The sequence below is a fragment of the Hypanus sabinus genome, chromosome 12 (genome assembly GCF_030144855.1).
Source record: "Hypanus sabinus isolate sHypSab1 chromosome 12, sHypSab1.hap1, whole genome shotgun sequence".
Classification (NCBI taxonomy): Eukaryota; Metazoa; Chordata; class Chondrichthyes; order Myliobatiformes; family Dasyatidae; genus Hypanus; species Hypanus sabinus.
In genome coordinates, this window is record NC_082717.1 from 13,039,704 (window position 1) to 13,066,080 (window position 26,377).

The window sequence follows — 26,377 nt, forward strand, 5'->3', positions numbered from 1 at the left end:
AAAAGCTCTCTTTATGACCCTATCTTCCTATGGTGCCACTTTCAAGGAATTGTGGATGTGTTCCCACGTCCCTCTGTTCTACCGCACTCTGCAGTGCCCTACTGTGTAAGTCCTACCCTGGTTTGTCCTCCCAGAATGCAACACCTCACATTTATTATCCAAGTACGTACACAGGATTAACTCTGAGATTCGTCCTCCTGCAGACAGCCATGAAACCAAGAAACATCATGGAACCTGTTCAAAAGAACATCATACACCCAGCGCGTGAAAAAAAAGAACAAGTTGCGCAAACGGCAAAAAAGGAAGTGAACAACAGACAGGACATCAAACATCAGACTAGTAGTATTCAGTTTAGTTCCGTTCAGCACCGCGCCACTAGCCAATGCAGGCCACAGGTTCATTCCTTGCCGAAGCGCCCCAGTCCACATCAATTGCCTTAGTCAGGTCACTCAAAAGCAGCAGTGCAAAGGGTAACCAGAATCCAGGAACACGTGCAACATGAACCTCAAAATCGCCCTAAGCAAGTCCACAGCCTAGCCAATCAATCCCAGCAATGTGAATCCCAAGACTCAGTAAATACATATTCACTGGGCGGTGAATGGATTTATTTCAGTTTTTCAGCAACTACAGTAGTTTGTCTAGCTGCCCACTATACCATTGGCATTTAGCACAGCAATGAAGGCCCTCCATCTCTGGCGGTGTTCAGAGATGGAGGGCCTTCATCACTTCAGCAGCTTCCTCTCAGTTTTCACTGCTGTCAGTCATGTTAACCCTGAGCTGAACCCCCAAACTTGGAGGACTGGTGGACAAATCCTAGTCTGACCTCTACCCTTTGACCTGCTTGGCATGAGTGACCCTACCAAGAGCCAAAGCACAAGGCCCGACTCCAGCCAGCATAGCCCTCCAGGTCATTGAGGCTCGCAAGCTTCCAAACCACAAGGGTGTGGTCCTCTTGGAGGACTAGTGTGTATCTACATAGAAAAAGAACACAGAACATAGAAAATTGCACAGTACAGCACAGAAACAGGTACTTCAGTCCATAGTGCTCCAATCTAATTATGCTAATTGCACCTAATCCCTTTTGACTGCGCATGTTCCAATCCTCCACTCTCTATATATTCATATATCTATGTAACTGCTTCTTATTTGCCTACCCCACCACCCCTGGCAGCACACTCCAGGCACCTACCACTCTCAAAAAACCTTGCCCCGTGCATGCCTTTTGAGTTTTCCCCCCTCACCTCAATCTGGTTTGCAATCCTGAGGAGAAAGCTGCTGCTCTCGGCTCTTTGATAGGCCTCTGGTCACTTTATAATCTTCTGCCAGGTCTTCTCCAGCCTTTCTGCAATCCAAGTTCTTATACAGCATGCCCTCTCTAACCCTGGAGGGCCTCTTCATTGTTTTTCATTGTCATATTCCAGACATAGCTCGTAGTTAATGTTACCACCTCTAATCTATAAAAGTGGAGCCAGTGTTAGAGAGTCACAGAATTATACAGCACAGAATCAGGCCCTTCCAGCCCAACAAACCAATCAACCTACTAACCCAGTGGTTCCCAACCTTTCTAAATGCCATGGACCAACACCATTGTGCAAGGGGTACGCCTTTGAAATATGGGAAGAAACTGGAGCACCCAAAGGAAACCCACATGGTTACGGGGAGTGCCCAACTCCCTGCAGAGCTCCCTCCTGGGAAATGATTGTCGTACCACGGCACTAACCGCTACCGTACCATGCCACACCTACACCTATAGAAACTACAGACAGACATACTTTATTAATCCCGAGGGAAATTGGGTTTCGTTACAGCTGCACCAACCAAGAATAGTGTAGAAATATAGCAATATAAAACCATAAATAATTAAATAATAATAAGTAATCATGCCCAGTGGAAATAAGTCCAGGACCAGCCTATTGGCACAGGGTGTCTGACACTCTGAGGGAGGAGTTGTAAAGTTTGATGGCCACAGGCAGGAATGACTTCCTATGACGCTCAGTGTTACATCTCGGTGGAATGAGTCTCTGGCTGAATGTACTCCTGTGCCTAACCAGTACATCATGGAGTGGATGGGAGTCATTGTCCAAGATGGCATGCAACTTGGACAGCATCCTCTTTTCAGACACCACCGTCAGAGAGTCCATTTGCTCTGCGACGACACCAGTGCCAAGTTGTATGGGTCCTAATGCCCTTCCCTTGGACAACATTGGTGGCATGGAGAGAGGAGACTTGCAGCTTGGGCAACTGCCAATCTTCCATTTAAAAAAAACCCTGCCCAGGCTTGCAGTCTGGAAACCTTCCAAGGTGCAAATCCATGGTCTATCAAGACTAACGGAGGCCTACACACACAACCCTGAGATTCCCTTTTCTTGTGAGCATACTCAATAAATCCAATAGTCATCATAGAATCAATGAAATCTGCACCCAACAGGGTGGACAGCCAATAGGCAAAAGACAACAAACTGTGCAAATACAAAATAAATAATAATAAATAAATAAGCAATATGTACTAAAAAAATGAGATGAAGAGCCCTTGGAAGTGAATCCATTGGTTATGGGAACATTTCAATGATGGGATGAGTGAAGTTGAGTGAAGTTTTCACCTCTGGTTCAAGAGTCTGCTGGTTGAAGGGTAAAAACTGTTCCTGAACCCAATGTTGTGAGTTCTGAGGCTTCCTGACGGCAGCAGTGAGAAGAGAGCATGGCCTGGGTGGTGGGGTCCCTGATGATGGATGCTGCGTTCCTGCGGCAAGGCATGTAGGTAAAAGATAAATGGAGGGCTATGTGGGAGGGGAGGGTTAGATTGATCTTGGTGTAGGTTAAAAGGCTGGCAAAACATCACGGGCCAAAGTGCCTGTATTGCGCTGTAATGCTCTTTCTTCTATGTTAGGTTTCTATCAGTGACAGGAATCCCTGCCAAATATTTCATTCCCACTCAGAATGAATAGTTTTATAGAGATGGGTGTATATTCAAATTATCTATAATGAGCTGAAGCTCAGCAAGTGATAAAGCAAACCTGCAGTGAGATCATAAATTGCTCGGATTAGTTGGTGATAATAATTAGAAAATAAACTGACAGCAACGTTGTGTCCAAAACTCTGCCCATATATCAGATCAAAATGCACGTGCGTCTGTGGTAACTTCTGTCACGCCGTTCTGCAAAACTACATCCCGTACCTGTGTGGGTGAATTTTAGGAGGGGTGGACATGGAAAGAACAAATTGGGATTAGTCAAAGGGGTACTCAGCAGGTTAGGTAGTAGCAATGGAAGGGATGAACAATCCACATTTCAGCCTGAGACCCTTCATCAGGAAGGGGGAAGAAACCAGAATAAGAAGATTGGGGGAGGGAATGGAGCACAATCTGGCAGGTGACAGGGAGGTTTAGTGGGTGGGGGAGGTGGGACGAAGTGAGAAGCTGGGAGAGGATAGGTGGAAAATGTAAAGGGCTGAAGAAGAAGGTAATCTGATGGGAAAGGACACACACAAAATGCTGGAGGACACAGCAGGGTCCTGCCGGCATTTAGTGTGAGGGGAAAAAACAGTCGCGGTTTCAGGCCAAGAACCTTCAACAGGACTCCCTCCATAGACGTTGCCTGAACGGCTGAGCTCCACCAGCATCTGCATGAAATCTAGTGTTTGGGATTAGTTAAGGACTGGAGTGAATAGGGGGCTTGCTGGCTGGCAAGGATTTGGCTGAAAGGTCATTTTCCACGCGGTATAACGGAATGACAACCAATCAAAAACACAAGAGCGAAATCACAGATGCCAAAGAGCTCTAATGACCCGGGTTCAGTGCTGAGAGAGGGTGCAGAAAGGATTTTGCTGTATCTCCGTGCTTTTATTTCTATTCCCCTTGAAAAAAATGCTAACATTGCATTTACCACGGACTCAACCTGTAAATTAACTTTCTTGGAGTCTTGCGTGAGCACTCCTAAGTCCCTCTGCACATCTTATGTTTGAACCTTCTCCCCATTTAGATAGTAGTCCACACTATTGTTCCTGTTACCAAAATGCATTATCATACATTTCCCAATACTGTAATACTGTATTCCATTTGCCACTTTTTTGCCCATACTTTTAATTTTTCTAAGTTCTGCTGCAATCACATTGCTTCCTCAGCACTACCTACCCCTCCACCTATCTTCATATCATCCACAGACTTTGCTACAAAGGGATCAATTTCATTGTCCAGATCAATGACAAACAATGTGAAAAGTAGTGGCCCCAATACTGACCCCTGTGGAAAAGCACTAGTCACTGGCAGCCAACAAGAAAAGGCCCCTTTATTCCCACTTGCTCCCTCCTGCCTGTCAGCCATTCCTCTATCCTTGTCAGTATCTTTCCTGTAACGCTGCAGAATTTTATCTTGTTAAGCAGCCTCATGTGTGGCACCTTATCAAATTCCTTCCAAAAATCCAAGTAAATAACATCACTATCTCTCTTTTGTTCACCCTGCTTGTTACTTCCTCAAAAAACTCTAACATACTTGTCAGGCAAGATTTGCCTTCACAGAAACCATGCTGATTTTGACTTTTTTTAATCATTAGTCTCCATGTACCCCAAAAAGTCATACTTAATAATAGGCTCCAACATTCTTCCAACCAGTAAGGTTGGGCTAACTGCTATAATTTCCATCCCTTTGCCTTCCTCCCTTCTTAAAGAGTGGAATGATAGTTCCACTCTAGAATAGAATGATATAGAATGATAGTGGAATGATCCTCCAGGACTGTGCCAAAATCAAGAGATTCCTGAAAGATCATGACCAATGCATCCATTATCTCTTCAGCAACCTCTCTCAGGAATCTGGGATGTAGTTCATCTGGCCCAGGTGACTTATCCACCTTAAGACTGAGTATGCCTAGCACTTTTTCCTTTGTAATAGCAATGGCACCCACTCCTGCTCCCCGACACTGGTGGCCTCTGACACATTGCTAGTGTCTTCCACAGTGCAGACAGATTCAAAACACCCAATAGGTTCATCTGCCATTTCTTTGTCCCCCATTACTATCTCACCAGCATCATTTTTCAGTGATCCAATATCAAATCTCACCTCCCTTTTTCTCTTTATATAACTGGAAAAACTTTTGGTATCCTGCTTTATATTATTGGTTAGTTTCCCCTTACAGTTTACCTTTTCCCTTCTTATAGTTAGCTGCCTTTCGTTGGATTTTAAAAGCTTCACTATCATCCAACTTCCCACTCACTTTTGCTACCTTATGTGCCCTTTCCTTAGCTTTTATGCAGTCCTTAACTTCCCTTGTCAGCCACAGTCGCCTAGCCCTGCCATTTGAGAACTTCTTCAGTGGGACATATCTATCGTGTGCCTTGTGAACTAGTCCCAGAAACTTCAGCCATCAACACTGCCAGTATCCTCCAACAATCCACCTGAGTAAGCTCCTCTCTCATGCCTCTGTAATTTCCTTTATTCCATTGCGATACCTATACATATGAGTCATGCTTCTCCCTCTCAAATTGCAGTATGAGTTCAATCATATAATGATCACTGCCTCCTAAGGGTTTCTATACATTAAGCTCCCTAATAAGATCTCAGTTATTACACAACACGGAGATAGGCTTTCCTCGAGTAGGCTCAAGTACAAGCTGCTCTAAAAAGCCACCTCATAGGCATTCAACAAATTTCTTCTTTTGCAACCCGACACCAACCTGATTTCCCCAGTCCGCTTGCAGATTGAAAACCCCCATTACAATTGTGACATTATTACATGCCTTTTCCAGCTCCCTTTGCAATCTCAACCCCATATCTTGGCTACTATCTGGAGGCCTATATATAATTCCCAATATGTTTTTTTTTACTCTTGGAGTTTTTCAACTCCACCAACAAAGATTCAACATTCTCTGATCCCATGTCACCTACTTCTAAAGGTGAAATCCCATTTCTTACCAACACCGCCTCTGCCTGCCTGCCTGTTCTTTCGATACAATCTATGTCATAGAAACAGAGAAAACCTACATCACAATACAGGCCCTTCAAACCACAAAGTTGTGCCGAATATGTCCCTACCTTAGAAATTACTAGGGTTACCCACAGACCTCTATTTTTCTAAGCTCCACGTACCTGTCCAGGAATCTCTTAAAAGACCCTATCGTATCCACCATCACCGGCAGCCCATTCCACGCACTCAGCACTCTCTGCATAAAAAACTTACACCTGATATCTCCTCTGTACCTACTCCCAAGCACCTTAAACCTGTGCCCTGTTGTGGCAGCCATTTCAGCCCTGGGAAAAAGCCTCTGACTATCCACATGATCAATGCCTCTCATCATCTTATACACTTTGATGTCCTTTGACGTTAAGCTCCTGACTATGGCCTTCTTTCAGCCACAACCCATTGATGTCCACAATGTCATACTGCCCAATCTCTAATTGCATCACAAATTCATCCACCTTATTACAAATGCTACACACATTTAAATACAGCACCTTCAGTCCTGCATCCTTCACCCTTTTGAATTTTGCCTCTGTGGTACAATTTAATCCTTTGCTCTGTCTGCATTTGCACTCAATTATTGGCTTGTCCTTCCTTACATTCATCTTACACCCTTCATCTACTTGTAAATCTGCTCGCTCATCCTCAGCTCTATCACCCTGGTTCCCATGCACACTCCTCCCCCGCCATATTAGTTAAACCACTCCCAACAGCTCTAGTAAACCTGCCCACAAAATGTCCGCACACAAAATGCTGGAGGAACTCAGCAAGCCAGGCAGCATCTCTGGACAGATGAGAAGCCATGCTGAAGGGTCTCAGCCCAATACATCGACTGTTTTCTTTTCTATACATGCTGCCTGGCCTGCTGAGTTCCTCCAGCATTTTGTGTGTGTTGCTTGGATTTCCAGCTTCTGTAGATTTTCTCTTGTTTGTGACTTGATAGGCCGGGACTGTTTCTCCTAGCATGCAGGAGGCTGAGGGGTGATCTTATGGAGGTTAAAAGAATTATGAGGGGCATAGAGTCATACAGCATGGGAACAGGCCCCCCAGGCCACCTGGTCCACGCTGACTGAACTACCTCTCCATATGTAAAGCAGATCACCACGTTTTCTCTCCAGAATAGCAGAGTCCTCCCAACCATTGAGCACATCCGCATGAAACACTGTCGAAGGAAAGCAGCATCCATCATCAAAGATCCTCACCACCCAGACTCAGCTCCTTTCTCACTGCTGCCATTGGCTAGAAGGTACAAGAGCCTCAGGACTTGCACCAGCAAGTTACTACCACTCAACCATCAGGCTCTTGAACAAAGGGAATAACTACACTCACCTGACCATCTATTGCAATGTTCCCATAACTAATGATCTCACCTTAAGGACTCTTTATCTCATTATCTCATATTCTCATTATTTTTTGCTATTTATTTACATTCACAGTTTGTTGTTTTCTGCACTCTCGTCGATCTTTAACTCATCCTGTTGTAGTTACTATTCTACAGATTTGCTGAGAGTCCCCGCTAGAAAATGAATTTCAGGGTTGTATGTGGTGACATATATGTACTCCAATAAAAAGATATATTTGAACTTTGAGTCAATAAAGAGGGAATATAGGTTTAAGGTGAGGGGTGGGGGGTATTTATTTATTAATTTAGAGATACAACACGGAACAGACCCTTCTGGCTCTCCGAGCTGTGCGGCCAGCAACCCACGATTTAACCCTAGACTAATCATAGGACAATTTACGATGACCAATTAACTTACCAACTGGCACATCTTTGGACTGTGAGAGGAAACCAGAGCACTGGGAGGAAATCCACATTTTCCACGAGGAGGATTACAGAGACGCCAGAATTGAACTCCAAACTCCAATGTCCAAGCTGCAATAACTTCACACTAACATGGCACAGGGGATTTGAGGGTCTTTTTTTTTATATACAGAGGTTGGTGGGAGCTGTTGAACAATTGCCAGAAGAAGTGGCAGAGGCAGGTACAACTACAGCAATATTTTGACAGGTACATGAATAGGAAAGGTTGAGGGGGATATGGGCTAAAGGTAAGAAAATGGGACCAGCTCATGAACTGAGTCAGCATGTTTCCATATTGTAGAATATTGTTTACAAAACATGATCTCACATGTGCAAAACTATGCTGACTGCCCCTATTTAACTTGTCTTTCCAGAGGCACAGAATTAATTTAGCACTACAGCTCAAAAACAGGCCCTTCAGACCATCTAGTCTTGCTTGCATGGTCTTCTGCCTAGTCTCATCTACCTGCACTTGGGCCATGGCTCTCCATACCCCTTCCATAAATTCCTAATCCAAACCTCTTGTAGTGTTACAATGAAGACGGGACATGACACATGCTGGCAGCTCGTTCCACACTCACACCACCCTCTGAGTAACGAAGTTTCCCCTCATGCTCCCCTTAAATATTTCATCTTTCACACTTAACCTATAAACCTGTAGTTATGCTCTCACCCAACCAGAGAGGGGCGTGGGGGGAGGAATCCGGCTTGCTATCTATATCCCTCATAATATTGTATACCTCTCATTTTCATCTCCTCCCGTTCTCCTAGACTCGATGGCAGAGATTCCCAACCATTTTAATGCTGTGGACAAATACCATTAAACAAGGGGTCAAGGACCCCAGGCTGGAAACCCCTGCTCTACAAAATAAAGTCATAATCTTTTCAACCTTTCCCTACAAGTCAGAGTCTCAAGTTCTGGCAACATCCTTGTAAATTTCCTCTGTATTTCTCTGATTAATGAGTTTGCCTTGATAGCCAACATAGACTCGATAGGCCAAATGGTTTACTTGCATGTCAGAAGATGGGACATGGTAAACTTGCAAAGATTGAATTCACAACAATCATTAAGGTAAAAAACTGATGCCTTTTACCAACACAGTCTTTGGAGGCACCACTTAGCCAACCAGTGCACTTATGTTTCGGAATTATCTGTTTAGATTGCATGTTTTTCCACAGTATCTCAGTACATAGAACATTGATTGGTACAGGCCCTTTGGCTCACAATGTTATACCGACCCATTATCCTACCCCAAAATCAATCTCACCCTTCCCTCCCATAACTCTCCTTTTCTTTCATCATGTGCCGATCAAAGAATCTCTTAAATGTCTCTAATGCATCAGCCTCTATCACTATCCCTGACAATACATTCCACGCACCTGCCTCTGTGTAAAAAACATACCTCTGACCTCCCCCTAATCAGCTTAAAATTATCCCCTCTCATATTAGCCATTTCCACTCTGGGGAAAATTCTCTGGCTGCCCACTCAGCCTATCCTTCTTATCATCTTAGAACATAGAGCATAACAGCACAGTTCAGACCCTTCAGCCCAGATGTGTTCCTGACCTTATGACCTACTCTAAGATCAATCTAACCCTTCCTTCCAACATAGCCCTCCGCTTTTCTTTCATCCATGAGTATCTAAGAGTCTCTTAAAAATCGCTAATGTATCTGCCTTTTTCAGCACTCTGCCAGAACACTTCACACACCTACCATTCAGTATACAAAAAATTACCTCTGACATCCCCCCTACATTCACTTCAAAACTAGACTCTCCTGATTTATCCACTTGCACCCTAGGGAAATGACACTAGCTACCCACCACTCTACCTGTGCCTCTTATCGTCTTCTACACCTCTGTCAAGTCACTTCTCATCCTCCTTCACTCCAAGGGGAAAAGGCCTAGCTTGCACAGCCTGTCCTGATAAGACATGTTCTCTAATCCAGGCAGTATCCTGGAAAATCTCCTCTGCAGTCTCTCCAAAGCTTCCTCACCCTTCCAAAGATGAGGCAACCATGTGACAATAATGTGCTAATCGTTGCCAATTAGTGTCCAGGGCTCCTGGGATATGGGTTCAGAATTTCACCAGTGCAGTTTAAGTTCAAGTAATTAAAAAGAGAAGGCAACATTGTCCGCAAAACTGCTGAGTTATCAGAAGATTGATTGTGTTTACTGATGCTCTTCAACGTGTGACTTTGGACACGAGGTTGTTGTGGGAGTAATTCACCAAGCTCAGAGGCAGCAGATGCCAGCTGTACTAGAGACACCCTCACTTCCCACTTATAGAGTCACTACAGTACTGAAACTGGCCCTTCAGCCCATTTAATCTGTGCCCAATTGTTATTCTGCCTAGTCCCATCAAGCCACACCTGGACCATAACTCTCCATACCCCTTCCATCCAACATTCTTTAAATGCTGCCATCAAACCTGCTACAGCTGGCAGCTTCTTCCACAGTCTCACTACCCTCTGAATGATGAAGTTCCCCTTCAGATCCTCTTTGAATATCTCACCTTCACCCTTAACCCATTACCTCCCTTTCTAACGTCACCTAACCTTCATAGAAAAGGTTTGCTTGCATTTACCCTGCTTATACCCCTCATCATTTTGTACGGACAGAACTGTGAGCTGTGCCGTGGAGGAAGGTGGTTGGTCCGGTCACGCCTGCTTCAAGCCAACAGCACCCACAGAGAGGAGAGGAAGGGTGCCTGCTTTTATTTGTGAAGCACTGACCCCTGCTGGAGTGTTGAAGAGGTGCAGCTTGGCCGAGATTGAAATGAGGGTTGGGGAAGAGGAGGATGGCAAAAGCAGATTGCTATATCCCTGTGGTTGAAGATCATCCCATCTGCCACCTTGTGTCCTCCAACCCCAGAAGGTTCCTCTTTGGATAAGGTCTGGACAGCACTGACAGAACGAGCCTACAAGAATCAATGAGGAAAAGGGGGTGAGGAAGAAGTGGGTAAAACATCACAGAAGCCATTTGGAAGTAGTGTTACAGTCAGAGAATAATACAGCACGGCAACAGAACCTTCAGCCCAACAAATCCACATCAACAAGATGCCCGTCAAAGCCAGACCCACTTTCCCACACTTTGCCCACATCCCCCCTAACCTTTCCTATCCATGTACCTGTCTAAAAGCCTTCTAACTGCTGTGTAACAGTACAGAGGTTGGTTCTTGATTAGTCAGAGCGTCAAAGGTTACAGGGGAAAGGGGGGAAGAGGGATAACAACTTAGCCATGATAGAATGGCAGGGCAGCCTCGATGGACTGAATGGCCTAATTCTGCGCAATATATCTTATTGTTTACCAAAAAAAAAGCTTATGGTACACAAAGATTTCAAAAAATATGAAGAAAAGTATTTTTTTTAAAACTATTAACATACTGCAACAAATAGACGAATATTGTTTCCTTTGTATGTATATTTACGCAATTTAAATTATTATACTTATTTAATAAAACACTAATTTTAATCTCCCTGTGCGCAATTTATTTCATAATCCCCAATGACTGCCAGGAATTCTATTTGGCTCTCGAGGCTCCCGGTCCACATTCCAGAAGGAATCCGGGGCGGGTCTTGCAGCCAGCCCTGTGAGCCCTATATTAAAAGTGGTCGAGGCAGCCGATTGAACATCTTTTGTTGGTTAATCCTTCCGAGTTGGTGGGGGTCTGAGCGCAGCAGAAGAAGCAGGCACCGGGGAGAGGAGGGAAAGTGCGTGTGAGGATACACTCGCTCATTCTCTGTGCAAGCAGTGGAGTGAGGTGCTGATAGGAAGCGGGACTAGTCCTACTTATTCGTTTATTATTCTAGATCAGTGAATTAAAAGCAACGGCAAAGAAAGGAGGGGAAAGTATTTATATTTCTATACTGTTGCTGTGCATTTAACGGGTAGGTTGGAAATGTGTTTTAATTTTTAAATTACCGGGGTAAAGTTGCAACGGGACGGGGCATGCAGTGACTTGTGGTTGCTTGGAGGGTTGTGTGTTTAGTTTCCCTAGCTCTGTCACGTTTTGATTCGGTTTTTTTAATTTTTGCATTCCATCTATTTTCTGCATTTTAATGATATCTTTCTTACTTTCCTCCCCATGCGAAGAGCGATGGCCGAGCGCATGATGATGAGCCACGGGCGATTTCCCGAAGGAGTCAACGGGTTACCGGTCCGGCGAATGGCTATGAACCCTTATGCCCAGCACCAGCACTCTTACGGCGGCCTGATGGGCGAGCATCCGGCCGTCGGGTCTTTGTTGCACTACCCGGGGGGCAGTAATGTGAACTCCGGCAACGGGGCAATGAGGCACGGACTGGTCCCCGGGGTGAGGCAGCCCCCGGTGGCTCACTTGGGCAGTGTGTCTCCCCAGAGCATCAGGTACGCCTCCGTGCAGCAGCCGCCGCCTCCAAACCCTGCACATCCCCAGTACATGGGACCGCCGGTGTCCGGGAACAGTCCGGCCGCTCAGCTCGCAGCCAGCATGCACTTGCAAAAATTGACCAGTCAGTACTACGGCCACCAGCATCACTACAACCTTACGGAGCTGCACAACCCGGGAAACGCAATCCAGCAGCAGCAGTGCGCCGAGATTCGGCACCACAGCCCTTCTCTGCCACCCAACCATCACATGTCCGCTGCAATACTGCCCCCCAATGTCATAGACACGGATTTTATCGACGAAGAGGTGCTGATGTCCCTGGTGATTGAGTTGGGCTTGGATCGCATCAAAGAACTTCCCGAACTGTGGCTGGGCCAGAACGAGTTCGACTTCATGACCGAGTTTGTTTGTAAACAGCAGCCCAGCCGAGTGAGCTGTTGAGGAGAGCGTGTTCGAAAAGAATTTAACAAAATGCAAAAAAAAGACTTCCAGTGATCTAACAATATTTGCAACCACACCAGAGAGATTTTTTTTTAAATTACTGTTTCACCCACTGAGTGTTGGTGATTTGTTTTGTATCATCGTGTTTGATCAGTCGCTGCACATGTAACCAGTTCTAGAAGCAACTACTGTTTCGTTTTAAATGATTTGTTATTTTTTCATCTTCATTTGAAACCAAAAGCCAAAACATTCGCGTGAAAACTGGGCCCCTTGATCTCAAGCCCCATCCACCATTTGAAGGAGGGGTTGGGGGCGGTGGTGATGTAAGGGCTTGTGAAGCATTTGGTGGGATTCTTACAAAAAGAAAGTTGGTTACTCTTTTTAAAAAGAAAAATCACTTGCTTTGTATGCAAAGTCTGTCGTGGGCATGGGGGGAGAGAGGAAAATGTTTCTTGAGTGATTTGTTTTGAAACAGCATTGGTAAGGTTAGAAAAAATACGGGATGTGACTATATATTGGTTTCGGACCTTTTCCACAAAGAATCCTGTCTTTAACAGAAAATCCTGTAACTTAAAACTTAATGACAATGGCCTTTCACACAAAGACAACATTCCTTTGGGCCTGATTTCCCTGCCTCCCTCTGGTTTTGTGAATGTTTGGACAGTTTCAGGCTGGAATGTGTGTGTGTGTACTGGTGTGCTCGAGTGTGGGGGTGAAAAAAAATCCCAAAAGTTTCTTTTTTTTTAAAAAAATACTTAATGTTTCTTTGTTTACTTGCCACAACACTGCTGGTTTACAGTTTACAATGATATTCTGTATTGAAGCCATGAGGTGTGGGGTGGGAGGGGTGCTGGGGAGAGAGATAAAACATGGACAGTATTTTTTTACAAACGTAAATATTGCAGAAAATGTGTGTGTGTTTTCTTAATTTATTATTCAATGCTTTCTTTATTTTGAGAAGGTTATAATAAAGACCCTGGATATAATGGTAACTTGTAAGTGATCCAATCCTTTGTCAGAATTCCTGTTTTTTAAAGGCTGATGTTCTGCGTGGAGTTATTGAGCAACTTTTTTGCTGGCTGTGGAGGTGGGGGAAGGGAAGGGACACCAAACAAGAAGGCTGAAAGGGGCACGGCCAGAAGAACTTGGTTTACAAAGCTGCTAGTTGCAAGCAAACCACCTTCTGGTTGCTTTCTATTGGATTTGTTTGCCCCACTCATTTCGGGGAAGAGGCTACCTAACATCTACACCAGGACCACCAGACTTGGTTACTTTACCCAAGCAGTAAGGCTGACTGACAACACCAACCCCACCCCCTCCCCTTCCCTACCCCTCCACAACACTACTTTGTCATTTCCTGTCAGTCGCCTTGTGTACAGATGTTACTGTATCTAGTGCCACTTGTGGATATGCAATCTATGTATATAAGCTATATTTATTGCATTCTTTATTTTGTTTTGCATCAGATCCAGAGTAACAATTATTTTCTCCTTTACATTGTGTGCTGGAACTAGCATTAAACTCTCTTGCATCTTGGGAACTAAAGACTAGGGAACGCATTTGCTTAAAAACTGTATCCCTGGTGTCAAAACTGAGAGGGTCAGAACAAAATAACATTCTTCCATGGATTGGCTGAAGGGTTAAATCTCTCCTCATGGCTTTATTAACATGCTTGGGGTGGGGGAGGTTACAAAATGATCCATTAACAGAACATCTTGGCTGTTGAGTGTGCCTGTTCCTTTGTGTGCTGCTAGCCTGTGTTTGTTTAATTTATAATGTCATTGAGTGCAGTCCAGTCATTGTCTATCCTATGGATGGTGTAGTTGTCCATCCACCTTAAAGCCCAGTGCTGATGTTTCTGCACCATCGGCTGGCCCCAATTTACAATGTGCAGGGGAGCAAATTCAAAACTTGGAGGTGCAAAGGGACTTGGAAGTCCTCGTGCAGTATTCCCTAAAGGTTAACTTGTAGGTTGAGTAAGGAAGGCAACTGCCAAGATAACATCCATATTGAGGGCTAGAATAAAAAAGCAAAGATGTAACTCTGAGCCTTTACAAGGCATTAGTCAAACAGCACCTGGAGCACAGTCAGCAGTTTTGGGTTCCCTTATCTAATGTGCTCCACGGGTCCAGAGGAGGTTCATGGAAATGACCTAAATGATTCAAGCTATGAAAGGGTTAATGTACCTAGAGTTTAGAAGAATGGTGGGGGGAGGGTGTCATTGAAAGGCCTAGATAGTGTGTACTGAGTGGATGTTTCCTGTAGTAGATAGGTCTAGGACCAGAGGGTACAGCTTCTGAGTAAAAGGATGTCCCTTTAGGACAGAGATGAGGAGAAATTTCTTTAGCAAAGAGGGCCAGAGAATCTGTGGAATTCTTTGCTATGGATGGCTGTTGAGACCAAGTCATTGGGTATATTTAGAGCAGAAGTTGATGGGTTCTTGATTATTAAGGATGTCAACAGTTGCGGGAAGAAGGCAGGAGAATGGGGACTTTCCCTAAGCAGCAAGGCTCGTCAACATCTCTACTCGCCACTATTTTATCATTTCCTGTCAGAGTTCCCTTGTATACACCTGTGTCTAGTATCACCTTATGGACATCCTGCAAGTGTTGCCATGATTCTGGTGCCAACATAGTGTGCCCACAACTCACTAACCCTAACCCATGGAATGTGGCTGGAGACTGGAGCATCCGGCTGAAATACACAAGTTCATGAGGAGAACAGACAAGCTCCTCACAAACAACGGTGAGAATTAAACCCCACCTGCTGCTACTGTAATAGTGTTATGCTAACCACATTGCCCTTGTGTGAGTGATTGGTAGCCAGTGAATTTGGATTTTAATGTTTTGGTGCAATTTATCTTGCCATGAGAGTGGAGACTTGTTCTGTTGCTGCTTAGACTAGTCTGACCAGGGAAATAAGTTTGAATATCGCTTGGGGTGTTCCTTTCATTGAAAATTCATTTGCTTATTTTGTGGACCTTTTCAAATATTGCACTGAATGTCAACACTGAGTGTTGCTTGTCAGTGGCTTTTCTCTATTGCATTGGAATGGGGAATGGAGGAAAATGGTGGAGTTTCCACAGCAACACACACAAATGCTGCAACCCAGCAGGTCAGGTGGCATCTATGGAGGGGAATGAATAGATAACGTTTCAGGCTGTGACACATTTTCCCCCACACCCCCCCCCCACCTTGATTGTTCCCTTCTGATACAAGCAGCTCAATACATGTCAACAGCTGTATGCAAAGCTGGACAAGCTGAGGCTGAAAATTGGGCAGCATTCTCCCAAAAAACAAATGGGACTTGTACCTCCACCTCATTTTGCCTCCCACAGGAGGGGGAAACTTTTATTACCCTTTGGACCTGAAGGTGCCACATGAAGTCATGGACCACTACAGCACAAATAGACCTTCAGCTCATCTAGTCCATGACAAGCCATTATTCTGCCCAGTCCCATTGGTCCAGATGCTGGTCATAGCCCTCTTTCCCTTCCCACCCATGTACTTAGCCAAATTTCTCTTAAATGTTGAAATGGAACCCATATTCATCACTTCTGCTGGCAGCTCATTCCAACTTCTGAGTGAAGAACTTCCTCTTCAACTTCCCCTTAAATATTTCACCTTTCACCCTCAAGACCTCTAACTCTAGTCTCAACTAACCTCCCAGGGGGTTGGTGGGAGCCTGCTTGCATTTAATCCATCTAGATCCTTCATACCTCTCAAATCTCCCATCGTTCTCTTGTGCTCCAGGGAATAAAATCCCAACCTATTCATTCTTTCCCTGTAATTCGGGTCCTCAAGTCCTGGCAACATCTTTGTAAATTTTCTCTGTACTCTTCCAATCTTATTGACATTGTTCCTGTAGGGAGGTGATCAGAACTGCAGGCTATGTTCCAAATTGCCTTAAAACATTCTACAATACTTTAGAGAATCGTGTCTCCCCATTATAGGTGGAAGAGGTTCAAAGTTCAAAGATGGACTGGACAGTATCTAACAATTTTTATCGGCTTTTCCAAATTGAAGGGTATTGGTGTTTCCATTACCAGGCTGTGATGCAGCCAGTCAATCTCAACCATACACCTATCGAAGTCTGTCAAAGTTTGAAATGTTTACTAGGATGACGTCAGGATTGGAAGACGTGAGCTATCATGACAGGTTGGACAAACTTGGGTTGCTCTCTCTAGAGCTGTGGAGGGGAAGGGAAGATCAGTTAAAAATTGATAAGATTATGAGCGGCATAGAAGGGGTAGACAGAATTTTACTCCCAGTGAAGCATTGTCAAGTACTGGAGGATGTATCTTGGATGGGAGGGGTCGATGTGCGAGAGCAGTTTTATTTTACACAGAGAATGATGGATGCTTGGAATGAGTTCCCAGGGAAGCAGATACAATATAAGATGCTGTTAGACAGACACATGAACAGACAAGGAATAGAAGGATATAGATCATATACAGACAAAATCAAAATCACTGACATGTTGTGAAATTTCTTGCAGCAGTACAGTGCAAGAAAAAAGTTACAATAAAAATATATAGTATATGCACATAATTCTTGTAATTTAAAGTGTATTTTTGTAAAAGGACATGTTACAATTTAAATTTTAAAAAACAGCATATTAGTGCAAAAATAGTGAAGTGGTGTTCCTGGGTCTATGGACCATGGCAGAGGGGAAGAATCTGTTCTTAAAACTAAAGTGATTTAGTTTAATTTAGCAACTTGTTCAGCATAGATATTGTGGGCCGAAGGGCCTGTTCCTGAGCTGTACTGTTTGATATCCCACATTCCATCCACTCAGTGTGTGCCTGGTGTTCTGTGGGGTGGTCACTTCTATTTAGGGAGAGGGGAAGTGTATACATAATCTGTGTATACATAATCTATGTGTCCCCTCCCCCACACACTTGCCCCATTCTGATGCAACACAGCAAGCTCAAGTTGCAGGGGGATGGGAACCAGAATGCTAGAACAGATAGTGGAGAGGTTGTGGGAAAAGATATTGTTAAGCCTACATATAAGGTCAGGAATCAGAAGGGTGAGTATGGTGGGACTAATGTTCTGAGCTACACACATTTCAATGCAAGGAGTATTGTAGGAAAGTCAGAAGAGCTTGGGGCATGGATCAACAAGAGGATTTAGAGGAACAAATTTCTAGAGCGATCACAGACTGTTTCAAGAAACAAAAGGTTGTGATAGGTGATTTTTGACTTTCCATATATTAAAGGGGAATCCCATACTGTAAAAGGGTTTGATGGGAAAGCTTGTCAAATGTGTTCAGAAAAGTTTCTTTAATTAGAGCATAGAAATCCCATCTAGAGAGAGTGTGATACGAGATCTCCTATTAGGGAATGAGACTGGGCAGATGACAAGGTTGTGTAGGGGAACAGTAGTGATCATAATGACATTAGTTTCAATGTAATGGAAAGGGATAGGTCTGGTCCTCAGGTTAAGATTCTAAATTGGAGAAAGGCTCATTTTGATGGTATCAGAAAGGATCTGGCAAGTGTAGATTGGGAAGGCTATTTTCTGGCACAAGTGTATTTGGTAAGTGCGAGATCTTCAAAAGTGAAATTTTGACAGTACTGAATTTGTATGTTTCTGTTAGAATAAAAGGCAAGGAAACAGGTTTATGGAATCTTGGTTTTTGATTGATATTGTGGCCCTGGCATTAAGAGAAAAAAAAGGCAGTGCAGAGCAGGTATAGGCAGGAACTTGTGGAGTACAAGAAATGTAAGAGAATACCCACAAAGGATATCAGGAGGGCTAAAAGAAGGCACAAAGTTGTTGTAGCAGACAAGGTAAAGGAAAATCCTAAGGGCTTTACAGATATATTTAAAGCAAAAGGATTGCAAGGGGCAGAATTAGACCTCTGAAGATCGGAACTGGGAAAAAAAATAGGGGAAATCTTAAAGGGATTTTTACTTTTGCATCAGTTTTACTTGGGAGGCAGACAGTCTACAGATGTGAGGCAAAGCAGCAACAAGGTTGTGGATCCTATTACAGATTACAGCAGAGGAGGTGTTTGCTGGCTTGAGGCAAATTAGGATGGATAACTCCTCCAGGCCGAGCAAGGTATTCCCCTAGACCCTATGGGAGACTAGTATAGAAATTGCAGGAGCCCTAGCAGACATATTTAAAACATTCTTAGCCGCAGGTGAGGTGGCAGAGAATTGGAAGCTAGCTAATGTTGTTCTGGTGTTCAAGAAAACCTCAAAGAATGCCAGAAAATTATAGACCAGGTGAGCCTGGCATTTGTAGTGGGAAAATTATTGGAAGGTATTCTAAGGAACCTTGAGCATTATGAGGGACTGATTAGGAGTCGTCAACATGACTTGAGAGTTGTTGAAGGCAAGGTGGTGAAAGTTGTCTACATAGACTTCAGCAAAGCACTTGAAGGTCCCAAGTGGAAGAATGGTCAAGGAGGTTCATTCGTTTAGCATTCAAGATGAGATAGTAAATTGGATTAGAGATTGGCTTTGCTGGAGAAGCCAGGGAGTAGTAGTAGATAGTTGCCTCTCTGATTGGGGGTCTGTAAACTAGTGGTGTGCCTTGGGAATTAGTGCTGGGCCCCTTGTTGTTTGTCATCTATATCAATGATCTAGATGATAATGGGGTTAACTGGATCAGCAAATTTGCAGATGACACCAAGAGATGTAATGGACAGTGAGGGAGACTATCAAAGTGTTCAGTGGGATCTAAACCAGCTGGGGAAAATAGGCTGGAAAATAGTTGATGAAATTTAATGCAGAGAAGTGTAAAATGTTGCACTTTTGGAAAACAATCCAAGATAGGACTTGCATAGTGAGTGGTAGGGTACTGAGGAGTGTGGTAGAACAGAAGGATCTGGGAATACAGATTGTTAATTCATTGCAAGTGGCATCACAGATAGACGGGTTTATATAGAAATCTTTTGCACATTGGCCTTCATAAATTATAGTATTGAGTATGGGAGTTGGGATGTTGGTGAGGCCTATTTTGGAGTATTCTTTGCAGTTTTAGTCATCTACTTACAAGAAAGATGTTAATAAAATTGAAAGAGTGCAAAGAAAATTTTACAAGGGTGTTGTCAGGTCTGGAGGACCTGAGTTATAGGAAATAGTTGAATAGGTTAGGATCTTATGCCCTAGAACGTAGAAGATTGAGGAGAGATTTGATAAGGTATACAAAATGTTGAGGGGTATAGATGCGGCAAATGAAAGCAGGAGTTTTCCACTGAGTTTGGGTGAGTCTACAACTAGAGATTGTAAGTTAAAGATGAAAGGTGAAATGTCCAAGGGGACCATGAGGGGATAAGTCCTCACTCAGAAGGTGGTGAGAGTGAGAGGTTTGATTTCCATACTTAAGAGACATTTCGATAGGTACATAGGTGGGTGAGGTATGGAGGGCTATGTTTAGAACTCGACAGATTAATGATTCAGCACAGACCAGATGGGCTGAAGGGCCAGTTTCTGTGCTGTTGTGTTGTATGACCGACTCAAATGGAGCTCCAAGCTGTCTTTGAGTGGGGAGAAGTAACTCCTGTTGCATGATGTCGCACATCCTCTCCTTCAAGACAGCTGGCCAGCTGACGTCAGTTTGTATACTGCTTGGCAGTAGGTTGGTTGTCTCCTTTACAAACAAACACCTACAAACTTAGAGTCTTTCAAAGAGCTAAGTCAATGCTGCGACACAAAAAATGGTCAAGCAGTACCTCCAAAGGGAAATGAACAATCAACATTTTGGGCCAAGATCCTTCATCAGTAGTGCAAAGAGGGCAGAAGCCAGAATAAGGAGGTGTAGGGAACGGGAGGAGTATGATCTGGGAGCTGATAGGTGGCTCCAGCTGAGGGGTAAAGAACTGGCCTGGCCAACATCAGGCTCAGCGGGCTTCGGCGCAAGAGGACTTCGGCGAGAAGAAATCAGTGAGCCTGAGTACGTGCTTTTCATTTATTCTGACTAATCTGGGATCAGGTAATGGGGGAGACAGAGCTGTGGTGAGCTCCGAATGCAGTATGTGGGAGGTCAGGGTCAACACAGTGGTCCCTGATGACCACACCTGCAATAGGTGTATCCAGCTGCAGCTCCTATCAGACCGAGTTAGGGAATTGGAGCAGGAGCTGGATGAACTACAGATCATTCGGGAGGCAGAGGCAGAGATAGATAAGAGTTATCGGGAGGTAGTCACACCGAAAAGACAGGAGGTAGGCAAATGAGTGACAATCAAGAAAGGCAGGGGGAGCAGACAGAGGGAGAAGAGCACCCCTGTGGCCATTCCCATCAAAAATAAGTATACTGTTTTGGATACTGTTGGTGGGGATGACCTACCAGGAACAAGCTGTAGTGGTCCTGTCTCTGGCACTGAGGTTGGACCCTCGACTAGGAAGGGGAGGAAGGAAGAGAAGAGAGCGGTAGTGATAGGGGATTCTATAGTCAGGGGGGCGGATAGGAGATTTTGTGGGGAAGATCGGGAGTCTCGGATGGTATGTTGCTTCCCTAGTGCCGGGGTCCAAGACATCTCAGATCCGGTGCAAGTTATTCTCGAGAGGGAGGGCAAGAATCCAGATGTTGTGGTCCATGTAGGGACCAATGACGTGGGTAGGATGAGTGAGGGGGTCCTGCGAAGGGAGTTCAGGGAGTTAGGTGCAAAGCTGAAGAGCAGGACCTCCAGCGTAACAATCTCAGGATTGCTACCTGTGCCACATGCGAGTGAGGCAAGGAACAGAAAAATTATAAAGATTAATACGTGGCTGAGAGGATGGAGCAGGAGGGAGGGCTTCGGGTTTGTAGATAATTGGGCTTTGTTCCAGGGAAGGTGGGATCTGTTCCAAAGGGACGGTTTACACCTGAACTGGAGCGGTACTAACATTCTTCCAGGGAAGTTTGCTAGTGCTTCTTGGGGGGGGTTTTGCAAGGGGTGGGGATCCAGAATTTAGGAAGGACAACAAAATTCTAGGGGCATATAGCCCGATGGGAGTTCGGGGAGCTGGGTTAAGCACAATAGGCAGCGATTCAAACAGAGAGAGGAGAAATGGGCTAAAAATTCTATATCGGAATGCACGAAGTGTCAGAAATAAGGCGGATGAGCTTGAAGCTCAGGTGTGAATGGATAACTATGATGTTGTTGGGATGACAGAGACATGGCTGCAGGGAGATCAGACCTGGGAAATGAATGTACAAGGGTATACATGCTATCGTAGGGACAGAAATGTGGGCAGAGGGGGTGGGGTGCCCTGCTGGTGAAGAATGGGGGTCATAGGGTCAGAAGAAGTAGAGTCTGTGTGGATAGAACTGAGGAACAGTAAGGGCAAAAGGACCCAAATGGGTGATGGCTACAGGCTACCAAAACAGTAGCATGGATATTGGGTGCAAGTTGAATAGGAAGTTAACATTGGCATGTGGCAAAGGTAATGTCGCAGTAGTTATGGGGGATTTCAACATGCAGGTGAACTGGGAGAATCAGGTTGGTGCTGGACCACAGGATAGGGAGTTTGTAGAGTGCCTACGGGATGCATTCTTGGAACAGCTTGTACAAGAGCCGACCAGGGACAAGACTATTCTGGATTTAGTGTTATGTAATGAACAAGATTTGATAAGCGATCTTGAGGTAAAGGAGCCATTAGGAGGTAGTGATCATAATATGATAAGTTTTTATCTGCAATTTGAGAAGGATAAGGGCAGCTCGGAGGTGTCAGTGTTGCAGTTGAACAGGGGAAACTATGGAGCCATGAGGGAGGAGCTGGCCAAAGTTGACTGGACGGATATCCTAGCAGAAAAGACAGTGGAACAGCAATGGCAGGTATTCTTGGGAATAATGCACAAGGTGCAAAATCAGTTCATCCCCCGGAGAAGGAAGGATTCAAAGGGGGGAAAGGGGCCACAGTGGTTGACAAAGGAAGTCAGAGATTGCATAGCATTAAAAAAAAAGGAAGTATGACAGAACTAAGGTGAGTGGGAGGACAGATGATTGGGAAGTTTTTAAGGAACAACAGAACTTAACTAAAAAGACAATACGGGGAGAAAAAATGAAGTATGAACGCAAGCTAGCCAGGAATATAAAGGAAGATAGCAAAAGCTTTTTTAGGTATGTGAAGAGAAAGAAGATAGTTAAGAACAATGTTGGGCCCTTGAAGAATGAATTAGGTGAAATTGTTATGGGAATAGAGAAATGGCAGAAGAATTTAATGAGTACTTTAGATCTGTTTTCACCAAGGAAGACACAAGCAATCTTCCAGATGTATGGATGGGCCAAGGACATAGGGTAACAGAGGAAATGAAACAGATTGACATTAGGAAGGAAATAGTGAAGAGTAGATTGCTGGGACTGAAGGCTGACAAATCCCCAGGTCCAGATGGTCTGCATCCTAAGGTACTAAAGGAGGTGGCCCTGGAAATAGCGGATACATTGGTAATCATTTTCCAATGTCCCTTAGATTCAGGATCAGTTCCTGAGGATTGGAGAATGGCTACTGTTATCCCACTTTTTAAGAAAGGAGGGAGGGAGAAAACAGAGAACTATCGACCTGTCAGCCTGACATCGGTGGTGGGGAAGATGCTAGAGTCCATTATTAAGGATGAAATAGTGGCATATCTAGATAGCAGTGATAGGATTGGGCCGAGCCAGCATGGATTTACCAAGGGTAAATCATGCTTGACTACTCTGTTGGAGTTTTTCGAGGATGTAACCAGGAAGTTAGATGGGGGAGATCCAGCGGATGTAGTGTACCTCGATTTTCAGAAGGCATTTGATAAGGTCCCACATAGGAGATTGGTGGGTAAAATCAAAGCTCAGGGCATTGGGGGGAAGGCATTGACATGGATAGAAAACTGGTTGGCAGATAGAAAGCAAAGGGTAGCGGTGAATGGGTGTTTCTCGGAATGGCAGGTGGTGACTGGTGGGGTGCCACAGGGCTCGGTATTGGGACCACAGCTGTTTACAATTTACGTCAACGATTTAGATGAAGGCATTGAGAATAACATCAGCAAATTTGCTGATGATACTAAGCTGGGTGGCAGTGTGACATGTGATGAGGATGTTAGGAGGATTCAGGGTGACTTGGATAGGCTGGGTGAGTGGGCAGATACTTGGCAGATGATGTTTAATGTGAATAAGTGTGAGGTTATCCACTTTGGGAGTAAGAACAGGAAGGCAGATTATTATCTGAATGTTGTAGAGTTAGGCAAGGGAGAAATACAAAGAGATCTAGGAGTCCTTGTTCATCAGTCACTGAAGGTGAATGAACAAGTGCAGCAGGCAGTGAAGAAGGCTAATTGAATGTTGGCCTTTATTACAAAGGAAATTGAGTACAAGAGCAAGGAAATCCTCTTGCATTTGTACAGGGCCCTGGTGAAACCACACCTGGAGTATTGTGTACAGTTTTGGTCTCCAGGGTTAAGGAAGGACATCCTGGCTGTAGAGGAAGTGCAGTGTAGATTCACGAGGTTAATTCCTGGGATGTCTGGATTGTCTTAAAAAGAGTGGTTAGAGAGACTGGGCTTGTACACACTGGAATTAAGGAGATTGAGAGGGGATCTGATTGAAACATATAAGATTATTAAAGGGATTGGACAAGATAGAGGCAGGAAATATGTTCCAGATGCTGGGAGAGTCCAGTACCAGAGGGCATGGTTTAAGAATAAGGGGTAGGTCATTTAGGACAGTTAAGGAAAAACTACTTCTCCCAGAGAGCTGTTGGGGTCAGGAATGCACTGCCTCGGAAGGTAGTGGAGGCCAATTCTCTGGATGCTTTCAAGAAGGAGCTAGATAGGTATCTTATGGATAGGTGAATCAAGGGATATGGGGACAAGGCAGGAACCGGGTATTGATAGTAGATGATCAGCCATGATCTCAAAATGGCAGTACAGGCTCAAAGGGCCGAATGGTCTACTTCTGCACCTATTGTCTATTAATTTGGACCCCTTAGTACCAGCAAAAGTGAATGGGATTGGACAGTGGAACAAGATTGTGGGGCTGAGTGCCCTATTCCTTATGTCTGTATTGCACAGTACAACCCCTTTGACCCATGATGCTGTGCTGACCTTTTAACCTACTTGAAGATCAAACAGTGTACGTCAGCTTTATTGTGCCTGTTGGATGGTCTGCAATTTCTGGGATCATTTCCATCCAACTGTAAAGTTGGCCCATGCTCCTCAGAGCATTTGCTGCTTTCCAGTCTTGGACACGTATCAATATCAGCTGATGGCCATTTCTTTATTTACGTAGAGGTTGGTGCAACCTGTGGTCTGTGTCTGTCACTCACAGAAAAACAAGGATACAATGCTAACAGCTAAAGAGAGAGAAAGATTAGCTTCACTTGTCACATTACAGCAAAACGCTGAAACATACAGTGAAATGTGTCGCATGAGTCAACAACCAACACAGTTAAAGATGTGCTGGACAGGCTGCAAGTGTCGCCATTCTTCTGGTACCAACGTAGCACACCCACAACGTACTAACCCTAACCCTTACGCCTTTGGAATGTGGGAGGGAACTGGAGCACTTGGAGGAAACGCACGCGATCTTGGGAAGAATGTGTGAGCTCCTTACAGACAATGGCAGGAAATGAAACCTAACAATCGCTGGCACTGTAAAGGGTTGCACTCATCAACGTGCTACCTTGAAGAGAGGTGGAAATTAAGATGTTTACATTGGTTAACTGATGCTTTGCCCCAAGCTTCTGCCAGACTGAAAGTCTGTGCCCCATTTTTTTTTCTCCTTGATGTCACTTATAAATATTGTAGCACACTTATGTTAAACATTTCCCTGTAAGATGCTGTCATCGCCGGCTCCCCGACAAACCCCCAGCTGATGTATCATTCACCCTGCCCCCCCGTTGCTGCTCAGTTCCATGAAAACCTCCATGGTGGGTGCTAGCCTCCCCAGCATCCAGGGCGTCTTCAAAAGGCAGCATCCATCAGGGAGGAGATACAGGAGCCCGAAACCGCTCACTCAACATTTTAGGAACAGCTTCTTCCTCTCTGCCATCAGATCTCTGAATGAACAATGAACACTACCTCACTACTTTTTCTTTGCACTAATTATTTAATTTTATTTTTAATATATTTATTATTGTAAGGATTTTTTTTATTATGTACGGCTGCCGCAAAACATCATATTTCTCGACACATGCTACTGCTATTAAACCTGATTCTGGGAGACCTTTAAGAACTCCCCAGAATTACAACAGCTACAACTTCTTGATACAACTGCCATTAGGAACCACCTGAATAAAGATTTTACAAATGACTCAGGATGGAAACCACCCAAGCTGTATTTTTTTAGTTGGGTTTTTAATCAATTCCCCAGTGTTTGGCTAGTTATTCAAAGTGCATTTATTATCGAAGTACATATACGTATGTCACCATGCACATGCCTGAGATTTGTTTTCTTGTAGACATATTCAACAAATCCAATAACCATAACAGGAAACAATGAAAGACTTCACCCAGCAGGATGGACAATCAATGTGCAAAAGACAACAAACTGTAAAAAGAAAAATAATAATAATATAATAATAATAATAATAATAATAATAATAATAATAAATAACCAATAAATGTCAAGAACAAGAGATGAAGAATCCTTGAAAGTGAGTTCATAGGTTGTGGGAACAGTTCAGTGATGGGATAAGTGAAGTTACCCTCAATACCAATGGCTTTGAATGAAAAATACTATAAAAATTAATGGATGCAACCCAGAGAGCATGACCTGGTTGGTGGGCATTCCTGCTTTCCTGTGACAGTGCTCCATGTGGTGTGTTCAATGGTGGCAAGGGCTTTACCTGTGAAGGACTAGACCATATTCACTACTTTTCATAGGATTTTTCATTCAAGGGTACTCTGTG

The 26,377-nt window shown here is 44.2% G+C and overlaps 1 protein-coding gene and 1 long non-coding RNA gene across 4 annotated transcripts; one reads left to right on the forward strand and one right to left on the reverse strand.

Moving 5' to 3' along the window:
• Window positions 1–771: 771 nt before the first annotated feature.
• On the reverse strand, window positions 772–11,956 carry LOC132402632 (uncharacterized). Its single transcript, XR_009515020.1, has 3 exons — window positions 11,829–11,956; window positions 7,709–10,671; window positions 772–1,454 (listed from the first exon to the last, which is right to left on the reverse strand). It is a non-coding gene; the product is annotated as an uncharacterized LOC132402632 (long non-coding RNA).
• cited2 (Cbp/p300-interacting transactivator, with Glu/Asp-rich carboxy-terminal domain, 2) lies at window positions 11,359–13,302 on the forward strand. 3 transcript variants are annotated; one of them, XM_059985547.1, is made up of 2 exons: window positions 11,359–11,464; window positions 11,847–13,302. In XM_059985547.1, the coding sequence occupies exon 2, from the start codon at window positions 11,851–11,853 to the stop codon at window positions 12,559–12,561; it is 711 nt and encodes a 236-aa protein (XP_059841530.1). In that variant the 5' UTR covers window positions 11,359–11,464; window positions 11,847–11,850; the 3' UTR covers window positions 12,562–13,302. The 3 variants fall into 3 exon arrangements, with proteins under 3 accessions (XP_059841530.1, XP_059841532.1, XP_059841531.1); XM_059985549.1 differs by having other exon boundaries at window positions 11,364–11,514; XM_059985548.1 differs by having other exon boundaries at window positions 11,377–11,641.
• The last annotated feature ends 13,075 nt before the right edge of the window (window positions 13,303–26,377 follow it).